Source organism: Nicotiana tabacum, chromosome 11 (assembly GCF_000715075.1).
Source record: "Nicotiana tabacum cultivar K326 chromosome 11, ASM71507v2, whole genome shotgun sequence".
In the NCBI taxonomy this organism is placed as follows: domain Eukaryota; kingdom Viridiplantae; phylum Streptophyta; class Magnoliopsida; order Solanales; family Solanaceae; genus Nicotiana; species Nicotiana tabacum.
The window spans coordinates 75,582,580-75,598,912 of NC_134090.1; the positions used below are offsets into that span (position 1 = coordinate 75,582,580).

Genomic DNA, 16,333 nt, shown 5'->3' on the forward strand with positions numbered 1-16,333 from the left:
TAGTAATGATGAAGCTTTAGGTGGGGAGGATGACGAAAATGATGATGATTCTGCTTAGGAGGTTGATAAAAATGCTGAAGAAGAAGAAAAAAAGAAGAAGAAGATGTAGTAGAAGAAGAAGATGATGAAGATAGTGAACAACTTGAAGATGGTGAAGATGAGTTGGAAAGTGAAACACAACAATAGTTGAAGGTGATGGGGATGCTCTGTCAATTCATGTGTTTGTAAGGGCGATCAACGCATCTAAATATAAAATCAGGACGTTTCTAAAAAATCATAGACGTTTCCGGCCAAGATTAATGTGAGGTCTAGGATCGATTTATTCCATGAGTTCAAGGATAAACTTAGAAAAGTCAAATTGATGGAAAAGTTTAAATAGTAGTTTTTTTGGACGGTTCGCAAAACTTTCAAAGTACTGGATACAGTTCGATGAACAACTTGTCCATTCCATGTTGATTTACCGAATTTATTGCGCGAAAAAGCGCTTCACTTTCAATTGAAGGAGTTTGTTATGATGACTGGATTGAACTGTAGTGCTGTCACGACCCAAGTTCACCCTCTGTAAACTGTCGTGACGGCACCTAGTCTCTACGACTAGGTAAGCCTAACAATTGCAGAAAAAGAACCAAAATGTGAAAAACTAATAAAATTAAAGATAAACAAATATAAAAGTGCTTAAGATGCCGCTCGACATATACCAATACAAGATCTCAAAAACTAAACAATTCCTAAAATCCGGAATCTCATGAAATTACAAGCTATGAATACTACATTGTGCTCTAACTCCAGAATGTCTAAATCAAGATAAATACATAAGGGCTAAACTATTAGAGAGAATGGAAAGGGACTTCTCGGTCTGCGGACGCGACAGATATACCTTGAAGTCTTTGGAGAATCGCCTCGCCTCAAGGGTGGTAGGACTGAGTCGAAGTACCTGGATCTGCACATGAAAAACATGCGCAGAAAGGGCATGAGTACACTACAGTGGTACTTAGTAAGTTCCAAGCCTAACCTCGGTCGAGTAGTGACGAGGAAGGTCAGGGCCTACTGATTATAGCTGAAAAATGAGGTAAAACAGTATAGAATACGACAATATAATTAAATGTTAACAATAAGAAGCAACACAGGATAATAAGAATAACAATAACTATAATAGAGACAAAATAATCACAAAAGGAATACTGCTCAACACAGAGATAACAACCGGGGATCTCTCAGTATCCCGAGGATCTCTTAGTATCCTCAATATGTGTGCTAGGGATCTCTTAGTATCGTCAATATATATGCTGGGGATCTCTCAGTATCACAAGGATCTCTTAGTATCCTCAATATACGTGTTGGGGATCTCTCGGTATCCCGCACTACAGTCCAAATCAATATATGTGCCGGAGGATCTCTCGGTATCCCGCACTACAGTCCAAATCAATATATGTACAGGGATCTCCCCGGATACCATCCCGTCGTCCCAAAGTAAACACACAGCAGCAACACGAAAAATACTCAATTAAATTCAATTTCATACCAAGGTAAAACAGGTATTTCTAACCTAGCATGCTACACATAATCCATATAAGGCAGTTTGACCAAGTAAAGCAATTAAGTCAATTAGTCATGCTTCCCTAAGCTAACAACAGGCTTAAATTGCAAGTAGTATAATCAGGAAACACAATTAAAGTTACTTAATGAAAATAGGATTTTCAACAATTAGCACAAGTACGCACTCGTCACCTCACGTACAAGGCATTTCAAATATCAACAATACCAAATCCTAAGGGGAGTTCCCCCACTCAAGGTTAGGCAAGCCACTTACCTCGAACCAGCTTAAAAATCAAACCAAAACCACGTCCTTGCCACGAGTACTCGACTCCAAATGACCCAAATCTATTCAATTCAATTGCATAATGTAAATATAACTTCAAGTAACTGATTCTACAAATAAATTCTAAGCTAATACGCGAAATTAGGTAAAATAACCAAAATGCCCCCGGGCCCACATCTCGGAATCGGTTAAAAGTGATGGATTATGAACCCTCATTCACTCATGAGTCTAACTATACCAAAATTATCCAAATCCAATGTCAAATTCCAATTCAAAACTCGAAAATTAAGCCTAAGAACTTTTCAAAATTCCCCCCCAGCTTCTCACCCCAAACCTGAAATTAGATGATGAATTCATGTTTAGATTAATAGGTTATAAGCAAAAAGGAGTTAAGAATAATTACCCGTAAACTCCTTCCAAAAAATCTTTCCAAAATTCGTCTCCTACCGAGCTCCCAATTCAATTTTGTGATATATTTCAAAACCCTCGATTTTGAAATTTATGTTCTGCCCAGACGCGTTCTTTTTCGCGAACGCGAGACCATTGTCGCGAATGGGATGCACAAAAATCCACTAGCCAGTCTTCCTCTTTCGCGAACACGAGGGTCACTCACGAACGCATAGCTTACACTGGCGGACCCTACGCGAATGCGATGACCATATCGCGAACGCGAAGACCAAAGTGTCCATATCTTCCCGAACGCGGGACATCATCGCGAACGCGAAGCACGATTCAGCTGCTTTACCCAGATGCTCTACGCGAATGCGAGAACCCTCTCGCGAACGCGAGAACCCTCTCGCGAAAGCGATGAAGGTTTTCTATGCACCAAACAGCAGAAAATCTGCAATCTTTCTAAGTTCAAAAATGACCCGTTAAGCATCCGAAACACACCCGAGGCCCCTGGACCTCAACAAAACATGCCAACCAATCCTAAAACATCATTAAAACTTGTTCCAACCTTCGGAACACTCAAAATAACATCAAAACACCAAATTAACATTGGATTCAAGCCTAAGAACTCCAAAAACTTTTAAATCACGCTTTCGATCAAAAAGTCTATCAAACCTCGTCCGAATGACCTAAAATTTTGCAAGCACGTCACATTCAATACTACGGAGTTACTCCAACTTTCGGAATCCCATTTTGACCCCGATTACAAAATTTCACTACGAACCGGAAACTTCAAAAATTCAACTTTCGGTATTTCAAGCATAAATAAGCTACGGACCTCCAAAACACAATCCGAACACACCCCTAAGCCTGAAATCACCCAACAGAGCTAACAGAACCGACGAAATTCTATTCCAATGCCCTCTTTACACAACTTTGATTACGATCCAAATTCTAAAGTTTAAGCTCTCTTTTAGGGACTAAGTGTCTCAAAACACTCCGAAACTCAAAACCAAACATCCCGGCAAATTAAAATAGCAAAAACAAACACGGGAGAAGCAGTTAATAGGGGATCAGGGTGTTAATTCTTAAAACGACCAGCCGGGTCACTACAAGTGACGAACCCAGTAAAAAAGAAATGAACAAAGTGATGAATGATAGCGAAATATTTTGCGACAAAGTTTGCCAGTCTAGCAGGAAGGGGGGAAGAGTGTCACACCTCCTTTTTACACCCCCGGAAGGGGAGTATAAGGGAGTTTTTCCAATTAAAGTGACAACAACCGAAATGGGATTATTTATTTTATTCAGAGTCGTCACTTGGGATAATTTATGGTGTCCCAAGTCACCGGTTTAAAATCCCGAATCGACGAAGTTTTGACTCTTATTTATGGTCTGCCAACACAGAAATCTGGGTAAGGAATTCTGTTAACCCGGGATAAGGTGTAAGACATTCCCGAGTTCCGTGGTTTTAGCACGGTCACTTTAATCATACCTGGCTTAATTAATTATTTGAATTACGTATTTTAGAATCTATGTGCATTTTAACTTTTACCGTTTTTAATCACTTGATTTATTCGTAATTAAAGAATTGAGTCATGCGCACGTGTACTCATTTCGTTTGGTGCGTCAAAAATCATGTCACGCATACATGTCCACAATTAATCACGCTTTATTAATTATTTAAGAAATTTTGGTTGAAGTTGCGCGAACGCATACCTCGATTTATTTTTAGAACGAAATTCGTAATTATGTTACGCGAACGTATACATAGTCACAATAATAGTCTAAGTCGTGCCTAAAGCAAGCTACGAGTGTTCATTATTTTTCCTAAATTTTGAGATTATTGTGATGCCAAATTTATGAACAAGATATTATTGGGAAGCAAAGCTAACATGATCTATTACTTGGCCAGATTCCTTATTGTCCAAGACCCACCTTATGACTCATTCTTATTCCTTGCCAAGAAAGAAACAACTCCAATTTTTCCATCTACCCAATTAAAAACATTTATTCAAGAACCTAAGACTACATGCATCACAATCGAAATAAAAACTAAAACAATTTAAAGGAAAACTAGGGCATGCTACTCAAACAACGTGGAATCACAAATCAACCAACATGCGCACCAAGCTATTATAACACAAGAAAATGAGAATGAAAATTGAGAAATGGACCTTTTATTGATGAACAAAGCTGAAAATTGCAAACCAATCTGGCTAAATAAGACAACAATCCTTGGACCGAAACATCGAAATTAACAAACCGGAACCTCGAATCGGAATCAACATCGGCTCAAACAAAACTCCGTCTCAAATTAACCTTGGTACCTCTCAAATTCATATTCGTGAAATCCATAGACCATAAAAGAAGCAAATATTTTCGTAGGGGCATAATAAGAAGAGTAGGCAACGTGGATTAATTCATTTCATAAAACAAAATGAAATTTATCTCATTTTGTTTGGCCAACCACTGCCAGCAAACTACCTCTATCTCAGATATGAACCTTTCAACCACGTGACTATGTTAATGGAGCAAATATGGAACAATTTAGCTTTCTCTAGCTGTATGTATTTGTGATTTTCTGAATATGGGAGAAAATTCGGAAAGGTTAAGTCGTTTTTTTGTTGTCTCCTAGCTCCCAAAGCAGCAGTTCCAACCGTTGTTCCCACCACTATCGAAGATGCCATGATAAAACGACCAAAACTTCACCAATACAAATGGTCAGTTCCAAAGATTTAAAGATTTCCTATCGGTTTGCGATATATGGGAACGTAAGCTTAGAGTCTGAACTCAGATTTACAATCAATTGCTAATAAATTTGATCGAGGCCTTTTGGCCTTGGTATTCGAAGTGGATTAAGGGCAAGGTAAGGCTGCCGTTTTTGTTGTCTAGGGTCACAGCAAGGTCTAGGAATTGAAAAACTTAGGGTAGAGTTTCTATAATTATGTATTTTATATGGAGGTGAGAAGGAATGATGACCATTGGATTAGAAGAAAATAGATGACTAAGATTAAATCTTGCACTTAAGTGGGCTAATGAGTTGGGAAAAATGGGCTACGGGTAATTGGGTTGGACCATGTCTTTTGGATTTGAACTTAGGCTAAAAAGACCAAATAATACAATGTATTTATAAAATTGTAAAAAACAATCTAAATTAAAATAAACTAATATAAAACTAAATACTACGAGTGAAACTATTTATTTTTTTGTATTTTTAAATGTTATAATACTATAAATATAAATATACTAATTGACTTTAACCTAAAGATGAAAATATTTATTTTATTTTTTTGTAATTTTTATTTTTTGTGATAAAATAAAGTAAAAGAGTCAAAACTATTTAAAATAACGATATTAAACCTAAACTAAATATTTTATGCTAAAATGTGTAAAATCTTGGGGAGGGTCAAAAATTACATGTCTACATGGAGGAAGTAGAGTTGCTTTTGAAACAGTTGAAGTCCAAGAGATTTGACATAGAGGAGAGGTTTAAGGTTGCATTGGTGTGATTTGTCCATTTAGTTTTGCTTGCAAGGAATAACATAGCCGCGTCGATAAGAAGTGAATTTGTATGGCTGACAATTTGAAAGTTTCCATTAAATATCCATGGGGCAAGGAGTGTTTTCAGCTTATAATTAAGTACTTGAAGGACATGTTGCCAATTTACAAATCATATATGACCAAGCGTAAAGAAAACAAGATCTCTGGTAAAAAGTCCAAATCGGCTAGTTATGTCCTGTACGGCTTTCCATGGGCATTCATGGTAAGTATTAAAAAACCTTCTCAAAATCTCTTTGCAGTTTAGTACTATTATTTTATTTGCTACAGACTGAAATTAATACTTTTTGGTTCATGAAAAAATGTAAGCATGGGCGTACAAAGCAATTCCACTATTTGGTTGTAGTGCCGAGAAATCAAAGCTCATACTGAATGCCGCTGCCAAGGATGTTGAGATGACACATCAATATCTGACCCTGATTAGGATCCCTTTAATTGGAGAGTTGATGACCCTGGTATGGTAAGATAAGGAGTAAAATAAAAATCCACCAGTAGATTAGATTCAACCAAAGTATGAGATAATCATATCCTCGTGTCTATTGTTTTGTGATGCTTGTCTATTGGCTTCTATCAATGCTATATTTCAGGAGGTTCACCCTTTACCTTATTCCTACCCTACGTGAGATTTATATGTACTACATGAAGAATTTGGTACCATACGATGATGAGGAAGTGAATCCTATAATCGATCAACTAGCGGTTAATTTAGAATGGGTAACTGCCATTAAAAAGCCACCTGGTATAGTGAGTTTAGACACTAATAACGAAGTTGGCTTTGCTGATGATGAACCTTTGGGTAGGAGTATTCTTGGTTCACCACTAGTTGATGCTTTTTCTGATATTGGTAAAGGAGGACCATACACGATGTGCAATGCTCAACCAAGTGATAGATATATACGTGAAGAGTTAAAGGTAGTGAATGACAAATTGGATAAGGTATTGAAGATCATCGGGGAGATGCAAAATCAGAATGAGAGCCCTTCTAAAGTAGTTGAGTCACCTTGGTACAACGTTATAAAATTGCAAAGTAGATTGAGAAATGCTCCAATTTTTGCAAGCAAGATGAGGAATTGAACAAAGTAAGAAGAAGAAACTGAAGGTAGACATACTCAAACCAGTTGTAGAGGAAGATAAGAAACTATCCTGTGAATGATTTAACAAGAAGGGGAAGTTTCCAAAAATCATCTTGACTGACATCTATGCTTGGAAGTTTTTTGAACAGTTGCGAAGTGTTAAGCCGTCCGTTAATATTTTTATAAGTTACTTAATCACCGCGTATATTTCTTTTTTTAGTAGCTCCATATTTAACGTATACTTTTTAAATATTTAGCATGTGGAGGAACTATTGGCGCTGATGCATGTACCAAACACAAAACGTTCACACCTTTATGCCCGCAGCCATGTTGTTATGGATATTGCATTATGCAAAAGCATGTGCACTGTATAGGATAAGATCAAGGAGGCTGCCAATAAAGAGGGGAAGGATTTGGACTTTAGTGATACCTTACACCCCTGATGCTATATCCTCAAGGAAGTATGCCAAAACCTGGGGCTATGGAATTATGCAAGGCTAAAGTGTTGTACCGTATGTATCAAATTGGTAACAAATATGTTGTGCCTGTTGTTTTTCACTTGACAGAAGTTTTGATTCGAATTTACAATAGTAATATCAGTTTGTATGATAATGGTAAATTAGAAGAACTGGTACAACCCTTCGCATTCATGATGCCTAGGATTATATTGTACCCCCATGTGTGTTCTCCATGGTACTTGGTAATATAAAACTTATCAAAACTCTCGTACTTTAAAGTGCGTAACTTCCACGGGCAGCTCACATCTCGGCATGCCACCGAAGTTAATTTACTTCTACCCTTCTTCATACGAAACATAAAATGCATTTTCACATACGCAACCTCCAAGTGTTTCATTAGATCCAATTTGTTGTCGAAACATTTCCCAAGGAAAAAACCTATACCATTAGGGTGGATGTGTTTTGTAGCTAACGAGTCCACCAAGCCTTCATATCCAGCTGCCTGACTGACAATATCTGGGAGCTCTACTATTCCATCTGCATCTTTTGGACCGTACGAGCTTATTTCATTGTTACCAAAATCATGCAAGTCATGACTAAATTCACTGAAATCATCTTTCACCATTCTTTCCTCCTCTACTTCTAAAATTGGTGGCTTTCTTATTGTTGGTGGTGGTGGTGCAGCTGCGGCATTTGAACCTTGATGAGACCTTTCAACAGGAACTTCAGCCATTTCTTCAAACTTATTTTCAGTCACAATTATTTTCAAACAAGGCCTCATACCATCAATTGTACCATCAAGGAGGTACGATTGCAAATCATTGTTATTCTTAATGAAGGAAGGAGGAATATTGTCCCTCTTTGGCGTAGAGCTAAGCATATATGTAATATTCAAATTCCTCGGTAACATGTCAGTTTTCCATGTTTAATGATGACATCAACAAATTCGTCAAATGTATAATTGCTAGGTATACGGATAGGTACTGTAACCTTTGTATAGGAATTTCAATTCCAAGTAGTTGGTCCCTCAACCCATTCACCAGAATATAGACCGCATACTAATATAAAATCTCCCATCAGTCTACTGTGAATTAGTGGTCTATTCTAACAGTGGTCTATTATGCACTAGTGGTCGAGCACTGCAGAATATTTTTGCAAAAACCCAAATTAACATTGACGAAGAAGATAATATGGAAACACTTACTAGATGAAGGAGTTACTCAATATATACCACCAATAATGAATTATCAATCCAATGTACTGCCAATTTCTTCCTTAAATTCGACAGATAAAAAAACCCCCAATTTTTCGATTTCTTCTCCATAAATGATAAAACAAAAGAATGAAGCTTTGAGAAGAATGGGAAAGAAGGGAGACGACATTGGTGTGTTGAATGCAAGAAAAACAAGCTGCAATGGAGGAATCAACCATGGAAATGGGGATTGGGGCGGTAGATGAGGTGGGAGGGCATGCGTTTTTTTTTTAAAATAAAAATAAAAAACTAGTAATATTAGAATTATATAGGTTAAGGGATAAAGACTGAACTCCCCCCTCCCCCTCCCCCTCCCCCTCCTCCTCCACTTTATAATCCCACTTAAGAACTAATTAAGCATGAAAGTTAATCTTACAATAATTAAAACTTGAAGGTCACTTGGTCAATTCAAGTCTAAAAAGAAGTCAGTTCGCCAACTACTCCTAGTTACTAAAAGAAAAGAAAAAGAATATTTTTTTTAGTGATTATGAAGACATGCCCACTTTACATGATATATTACCAATTTAGTTTGTTCTTTAATAAATGATATGTTCTACTTATAAAAATATTTGTCTTAGCATCCCCATTTTCTTAGTGATATGATTTGCTGGGACCAATTAAATATAAAAGTTTAATGTTTCATAACGAGAAAAAATAAAAAGACAACTAAAATGGAAAGTCTTTTCAAAATTTTTAAACTCAACGCATTTATATAAAATGGGGAAGAAGGAATAAAATATATTTTTGGTTTTGGCTACTTGGATATATTTTCTAAGAAAAGCATATTCCTCTAAAAGAGCAAAAATGAACTATCCATTTGTGGGAGAAAAATATTTTCTTTAATAGTGTCTCAACTCTTGACTTATAATCATTGCTTTAACTAACACTTACACATTGTTATCAATCTTTAATACTCAAATATTTCTTCAAAATACTTTTTGCTTTGTTAATATTATTATTAATTTTTACTAAAATATTTTTCTAAAAAGTATTTTCCAATCAACAATCAATGTCGAAAATCATTTTTCAGAAAAATATATTTCAGAAAATGACTTATATTTTTCAATAAAACGTTTCTTTAAATGGACTTCCGTGTATCAAACACATTTATATATTCACTTCTAGTCTCTACTATGGCTAACTTCAATTCGCCTTTTGCCACAGCTACTCATGTATGTTCTCTCTTTCTATGGGAGCTTGCTCCTTAGGAATAAATTGTTATTGTAATTCGGTGGATATTAACTTCCTATTGGTGCAACCTTATGCTATAGATAACATTTAATTTTTACTTGCCCTTTATTTGTTTTAAAATTTGCTATAAAGGTTAAAATGTAAAAATAAAAATGTAAAAAAGGTGAGCAGATACCCATGATGGGAAATGATCCTTTGTCAAATAACAAATGGAGAGGCTTTCTTTCAATTACCTAATGTTGTATCATTCACTCAATACTAAATTTAATTATTTATAGGACGAATATAAAAAATTAAAAAGAAAGAAGTCTCGTTCAGTACTTGATTCAAATGTATTGTTATAGATGACACAATATAGAACAAAGGAAACATCCTAATATCAACGAGATTCTTATATGTTTTCTCAATACGAGAAAAATGAGACAAACATGACATATTGAAAAAGTCTAATTTTGATTATACTCAACAAGTTATCGTAAAAACTAGAATGATAAGTTTATTAAGAATCCGGCACCAAATCATTGCTAAGTTTACTACATTAGCAATGAAAGTTTCTCTTGCTAAAATCTAGAAGAGCATTTTTCAAATCCAAAAATCTGTCAAGAATGAACTAAACAGTCTAAACTACCATAGTTACCTTGTTCTAAAGCTCAAAATTGAAGCATCTAATCATCCTTCTTACATGCACTATGTTGTTCCAAATTCATAACTGCTTTTCTTGAGGGATGCAGCACTTTTCCATTGGAAGATGTCTTAGATGATGACTTAGGACCACAGGACTTGACCTTGAGCCTTAAACCAAGAATTTTGAAGATGCTATTCCAGCTTCCTTTAGCTTTCACAAGCTTGTCAACGTCTTCTTTCATGTTCAAGCACTCTTTCTCAAGTGAACGAACTCGATCTCTCATGTCATCAAATGTCACAAGTTGGTCCGCCCTGGTGCCTTCAATGACTAAATTACCACTCAGGCTTTGTGAATTGTCAAGGTTGTCTGAGACAAAGAGCCAACCAGCCACAGAAGTGCGGAGCCGGAGTTGCTCAAAGAATAGAACTTGGACAATAACTCGTAGAGGTAGTCTTTCGTTCTGTGCTGCATGAGTACTTGCTTCTAAGGACAGCTTCTGGCAGTTCATGACCCTGCAAAGTTGTTCCCTCTCCGACCCCGTCAGCCAGGAATGTGCCTGAAATTACTTAAACAGCACAACATCTTAACAAAGACTACAACTTGGTGATAACTTTAGGCTGGCTCTACATTCATTGGTTTGGAAATGATAAATGGTAATCCTTAAAGCAATTAATCTTTAAGGAGTATATTTCCATAATCCAATTACCTTGAGGTATATGTCAATTGCACGGTAGATACCATCATCCAATGGTCTGGCATACCCTGGGATTGCTGAAGCTAGCGCGTTAAATTTAGTTAACTTCAAGTTAGTATCAGGCGCCACTTCTGCGAGGTAGCCGTCTACAAGATTAGCTACAATTGTCAGCGGGGCTAGTGAGTGCGATCCTCCAACTAACTGGCCTTCATTTATCAGTTCATTGGAGGTAGGTTCAATTTCGTCCTGATCAGCCATCATGAAGTGATCAACCATTCGCTGAATGCAGTCTATATCATATAGGGTCTCCACAGTGTGGCCCATATTTGGTATGAGAATATCTTCTAAAGCTGCTTCATCTAACTGAGCCCCAACCCTTCTCTCCAGATTCTCTCGGGATGATTTACTAGCATCTAGGATCATTGATGTTTTAAGAAGCCTAAGCAGAAACTTGGTAGGTATGAAGCCCTTTTGCTCGGGTAGTAACGCCACAATCTCTTCAAGAAGAGTCCTTTGATCTGCATCAGATGCAGCAGGAAGGGTTGATCCTGGAACTGCACCATTGTGTTTCTGGAAATTTGATTGCCTACCGTTAAGAGGAAGGTGTTTCTTAGCATAGAAAATTAGGGAACCAGCGATTCTCTCCGGTGTCATGCCCCTAGCACTAACAGCAAGGATTAGTTTTCTATAAATATGCTGTTTAAGGAAGGACACATCTTCATACCACCAGTCCTCATTCAGCGGACATTGTTTAGAAGCCGCACCACTTGCATGTATTCCATTCCAAGCAAAAGCATCATCTTGGCTCTGACCAGCCACAGGCCAACTTAGTAAAGTTGGGTCAGCACACGCTTTCGTTGACAGGGAATCTATGCACCTTGAGACAATGTGAAGCTCTTCCGCCCATGGAAGAACATCTTCGCATGTCTCTAAGGCTTTAAAAGTGTCCGTCCAAAAACCAAAAACTTCAATGAGAAAACTCTCTGTCTGTGCAATGAGGTTTCCTTCTCCATAATCTTCATTCATCTGAAGATATTCGGCTGCACATCTAAGGCTGACAACATTGCGCGCTGTGAGTTCCATCTTGACGCCATAACAGAACTTGGCGACTTTCAAGAATGCTTTTGCTCTACCAGGTATCCCGTGAAGATGCAAAACACAAAGTTTCTCATTCTTCTCCTGTTCAGAAGAATCTTGTATAAGCTTCTCTAAGAGCCTGCTTCTAGACAACAAGGGAAACTGCAATGAAATTCATCTCGTCAGAATTAGTGGATAATACATTGTCAAATGAGAAAAAGCCGAGATTAAGATGATATCTGATTTAACTCTACAGGTTATGGTTTCATCACAAGGTTAAATAAAATGCATGAACATGGTATAGTAATTGCATATGCATATAGATATTAGATATTCTCTAGCACTTGGTGCATAAGCATATATATGAAAGTGCCAAAGGAAGGAAACTCGGATCAATGTCAATTCTACTTAAGCAAGCAGATTAATGCCTGAGACTAATGCCTTTGAGACAGCGCCTTGACTAGAAAGAAAGTTAGATGGAGTAAGGACTTTTGTGTCAGTTATTGCAGATTGAGTTTGTTATGAAACTGCAGCACTTAAGAAAATGTACAGAGAGAAAGCACCCAACAACAAGAAATGCCACACTTCTAATTTTCTCAAAGCCTTACTTCTAAGAATGGTATGGTACAATTGAAACATCACATGCATATCATTCTTTATTTCAAGTAGGTTATTCACTTTGCTACTAAATCCCATGATATAAAAAACAAAATGTTTGGAGAAATTCCAGCAAAGTAAATGGTTGTCTAGTGTAATATATTAAGGTGTACCTTATGCAGATGAAAGGATGTGTCTCCAACTTCAACAACAACATCACTCGGAAGGCCTGTAGAGCAGATCCTGCATTATGACATTCAAACTCAAGAGAAAAAAAAAAAAAAATCAGAAAAGCATGATTCAATGAGACATTTGGACAATAGAAATGTTTTGTTACGACCACGTATATCTTTTCTCTTCTCTTTCTTCTTCTTCTTCTTCTTCTTCATTATTCTTGGATAAGTTACGACCACCAGTATCAATATCTAATGAGAGAAATCTTACAGGTTTTATAAGAAAAAGATAATTGTGCACTTTTAGTAACATAGATCTTTAAAAATGTTATAATCGGAAATTTTCTGCATCAGAAGTGGTATATAGTTTGGTACTAGTCCTGTTTATCCCCACCCCTCAAAACCATGGAAAAATAAAATTCAAGTAAATGACAATGCACCTGGTCGGACTTAATTTGTAAGTTCAAAGCCCGTCTGGTTTTTGGACAAGAGGGATTGCTCTGATGGTAAGCAACCTCCACTTCCAACCGAGAGGTTGTGAGTTCGAGTCTCCCCAAGAGCAAGGTGGGAAGTTCTTGGAGGGAAGGATACCGGGGGTCTATTTGGAAACAGCCTCTCTACCGCAGGGTAGGGGTAAGGTCTGCGTACACACTACCCTCCCCAGACCCCACTAAGTGGGATTATACTGGGTTGTTGTTGTTGTTGTTGTTGTAAAGCCTGTCTGGTCTGACCTAAACATATATATGTCTAATCTGTATACACTTGGGTGCTCTGACAGAAAAAATGCTAAAGAGTAGTGTCTTATAAATTATGCAAAGGATCTTAACCATAAATTAGAGCGAACCCCTACCCGTCTTGTCCCTAGAGTACCTTTCCATGCCTCCTAGTCTGCCGACTAAAGATTAGCCCCGGAAAACTCATTTTACAAGCTTTCTTTGCGACAAATAGCAGGCTGAACCAAATGCGTTTCCAAAATAAGTGTAACCTCATAGAGTTGGAGTTGAAATTCATTTTGTTGATCTAAAGTTGAAGGTAGAATTTTGGTAGACAGTATCTACTCCGTAAACGAAAGAAACCACAATTTTGCATGCTTTCTTCAGAAAAAAACAATACACTTGACTTGAGGAAGTATCCTTCCTGATAATTATTGAGAGAGGCTTCAACTGCAACAGTCGACTAAAACATAACCATTTTCATAAAAGCAGGATGAACCAATGGGAAGCTTACAAATTCGCTGCCATCTTAGCATCGAAACTCCTCCATGTTCATTTAAATAACAGATTAGCAAGAAGAATATGCAATGATCTATATACATGAGTTCAAAACAATTGACTTTTCTTGTAGTAGCGTTAACACAGTGACTTGATATGTCATTGAACTAGTGGCGGAGCCACCTTGACACCCCTTCGTCCGGAAAATTACACTGTGTAGTTTGGTAATTTTTATTTTATATGTATATATTACTATATGTTGACTCCCCTTGACTTCTTCGTGTACTTACTTCTTTATATTTTGACACCCCTTAATAAAAATTCTGGCTACGCCACTGCATTAAACGAGGTACAATAAGAAGCAGGAGTTAATCCAACCTCTCAATTGTAAAATGTACAACAAGGGATTATTATTATTATTATTATTATTATTATTATTATTAAATGTTCTTACTACTAAATGCATATCCATAGTTAGCTAGCTAAGCTTTCCTCAGTCCTAGGTTTGGAAGTATATATATAACAGATTCAGAATTCAGAAACAGATTTTTCAGAACTTATAAACGAGTGATTTGTCAAAAACAAGGAAATGAGGCACATCCCTAAAATCCAACTTACTCTATTGTTCTTCTCCATTACATAAAAAATGATTTACCAGAGACCAACAACTGTTCTCGTCAAATGAGAAAATAGAAAATCCTCATTTTTTTGGTGATATACTTTTTTTTTATCATCCTCTGCAGTCCACCTTTTGCTAAGGGTGGTCAGTATAATACGAAAAATTACACTATGTATATAAGTAAAATATTGATTTTAGATGTATAAAACATATATCGAACACCCTTTGTCGGGAATTTTTTTTGTACTTCTTTCAAGTTTAAAGACCCTTGGAAACATTTCTGGCTTCGCCATTGTCTGCAGATCCTCCTAACATACAATCTGAGGCTCAGTTTCTGCATTTAACCCACTCTGCCAATCCCACAACGTTTTCTTCTTCTTCTTTTGTTTTGTTTTGTTTTGTTTAAGACACTCCAACTAGATTTATATTTCCATTCCACGTTTGGCTCACTAATTTCTGATTCATTTTGAGAGAAACAACAATTCAAAAGGCACGCACTGAAAAAGGCAGTGAATGTAACAGAACTTGGTCTTACAAATCACAACAAACAATCGCAGCAGTATGCATAAATATTCTGTCAAATTGATGAAATTAAAACTCAAATGTCAGAGTAAGCCAAATGCAAATGAGACACTCCATGCAATAATTATCATTCTCACACTCTTTTTCTCTAATTAAATCCCCTCTTTAAAACAACATAAACAAGACAACAACAATCAAAAAGCTTATCTTTTACCAAAAAATTAAATATTTAACTGAAACTAACCATGATTGGCCATCAAGATGAAAAACCTCAGACTTGAATCCTAACTTCTTGCATGCCATTTAACTTCAGAAATGTGTGTTTAATTTGTGTATAAAGTGGAGAATAATGATATTACCATAGAAAGGAAATACACAGTGTGCAAATTAAAGATGATGATAGTAACAAATAGTGGTAAGAGAATACAGATGGTTGTTTCCTTTTTCAGAGAGAGAGAGAGAAAAGGGATATGGTCCCGAGTCAGAAGGGAGAAAATCCAGAAAAATGAGTTGCAAGAAAAGGGTTAGTTTAGATATTGTATCAAGGATATTGTTTGGCCAAATCACAAATAATGATTGTTAATAAACAACTCTTCAATATAGTATCATACAACTAATAATGGGGATTGAACGAACAAAAATTGTTTCTTGGAATTCTGCATATTATATTATGTCTATCGTTACTGGTTTGTGGGGACCAACGGATCTTCGGTATGGACTTACTAATTGGTGTTTTCTATCTGGACAGGACTGGCTTGTACTTTCCTTAAACCCCAATACCTATGCCAAGTGAAAAGCCACCTTGGGAAATGTTTTCTTTCTCCTACTTTATTGTGGAGATCTTCGTATAAATAGTCACATTTACCGTTTATTTTATTTAATTGATAACATTGAGTCATATATTCTGTCAAGGCTGTTTGTCTTTTTTCAACCTACTCAAGTTTAATCCATTTGGATCCCTAAAAGAAATTATACATTAATTATACATATATTATACATAAATTATAAATATATTATGGAGAGAATTTCACATAAATACACTATGGCAAATAAGAAACAAGTTGGTACATATAT

At 36.5% G+C, this 16,333-nt stretch overlaps 1 protein-coding gene across 1 annotated transcript; it reads right to left on the reverse strand.

Moving 5' to 3' along the window:
• Positions 1–10,230: 10,230 nt before the first annotated feature.
• Positions 10,231–16,038, reverse strand: LOC107817558 (BTB/POZ domain-containing protein At5g03250-like). Its single transcript, XM_016643411.2, has 4 exons — positions 15,504–16,038; positions 12,908–12,977; positions 11,073–12,299; positions 10,231–10,922 (listed from the first exon to the last, which is right to left on the reverse strand). The coding sequence occupies exons 1-4, from the start codon at positions 15,560–15,562 to the stop codon at positions 10,407–10,409; spliced, it is 1,872 nt and encodes a 623-aa protein (XP_016498897.2). The 5' UTR covers positions 15,563–16,038; the 3' UTR covers positions 10,231–10,406.
• Positions 16,039–16,333: the final 295 nt, after the last annotated feature.

Excerpts from the sequence above, each read along its gene's own strand:
- LOC107817558 (XM_016643411.2), bottom strand. The coding sequence starts at position 15,562 with ATGGCATGCAAGAAGTTAGGATTCAAGTCTGAGGTTTTTCATCTTGAT. Across the intron at positions 12,300-12,907 it reads CATCCTTTCATCTGCATAAG|TTTCCCTTGTTGTCTAGAAG; the intron begins GTACACCTTAAT and ends ATTTCATTGCAG. Across the intron at positions 10,923-11,072 it reads CAATTGACATATACCTCAAG|GCACATTCCTGGCTGACGGG; the intron begins GTAATTGGATTA and ends AAGTAATTTCAG.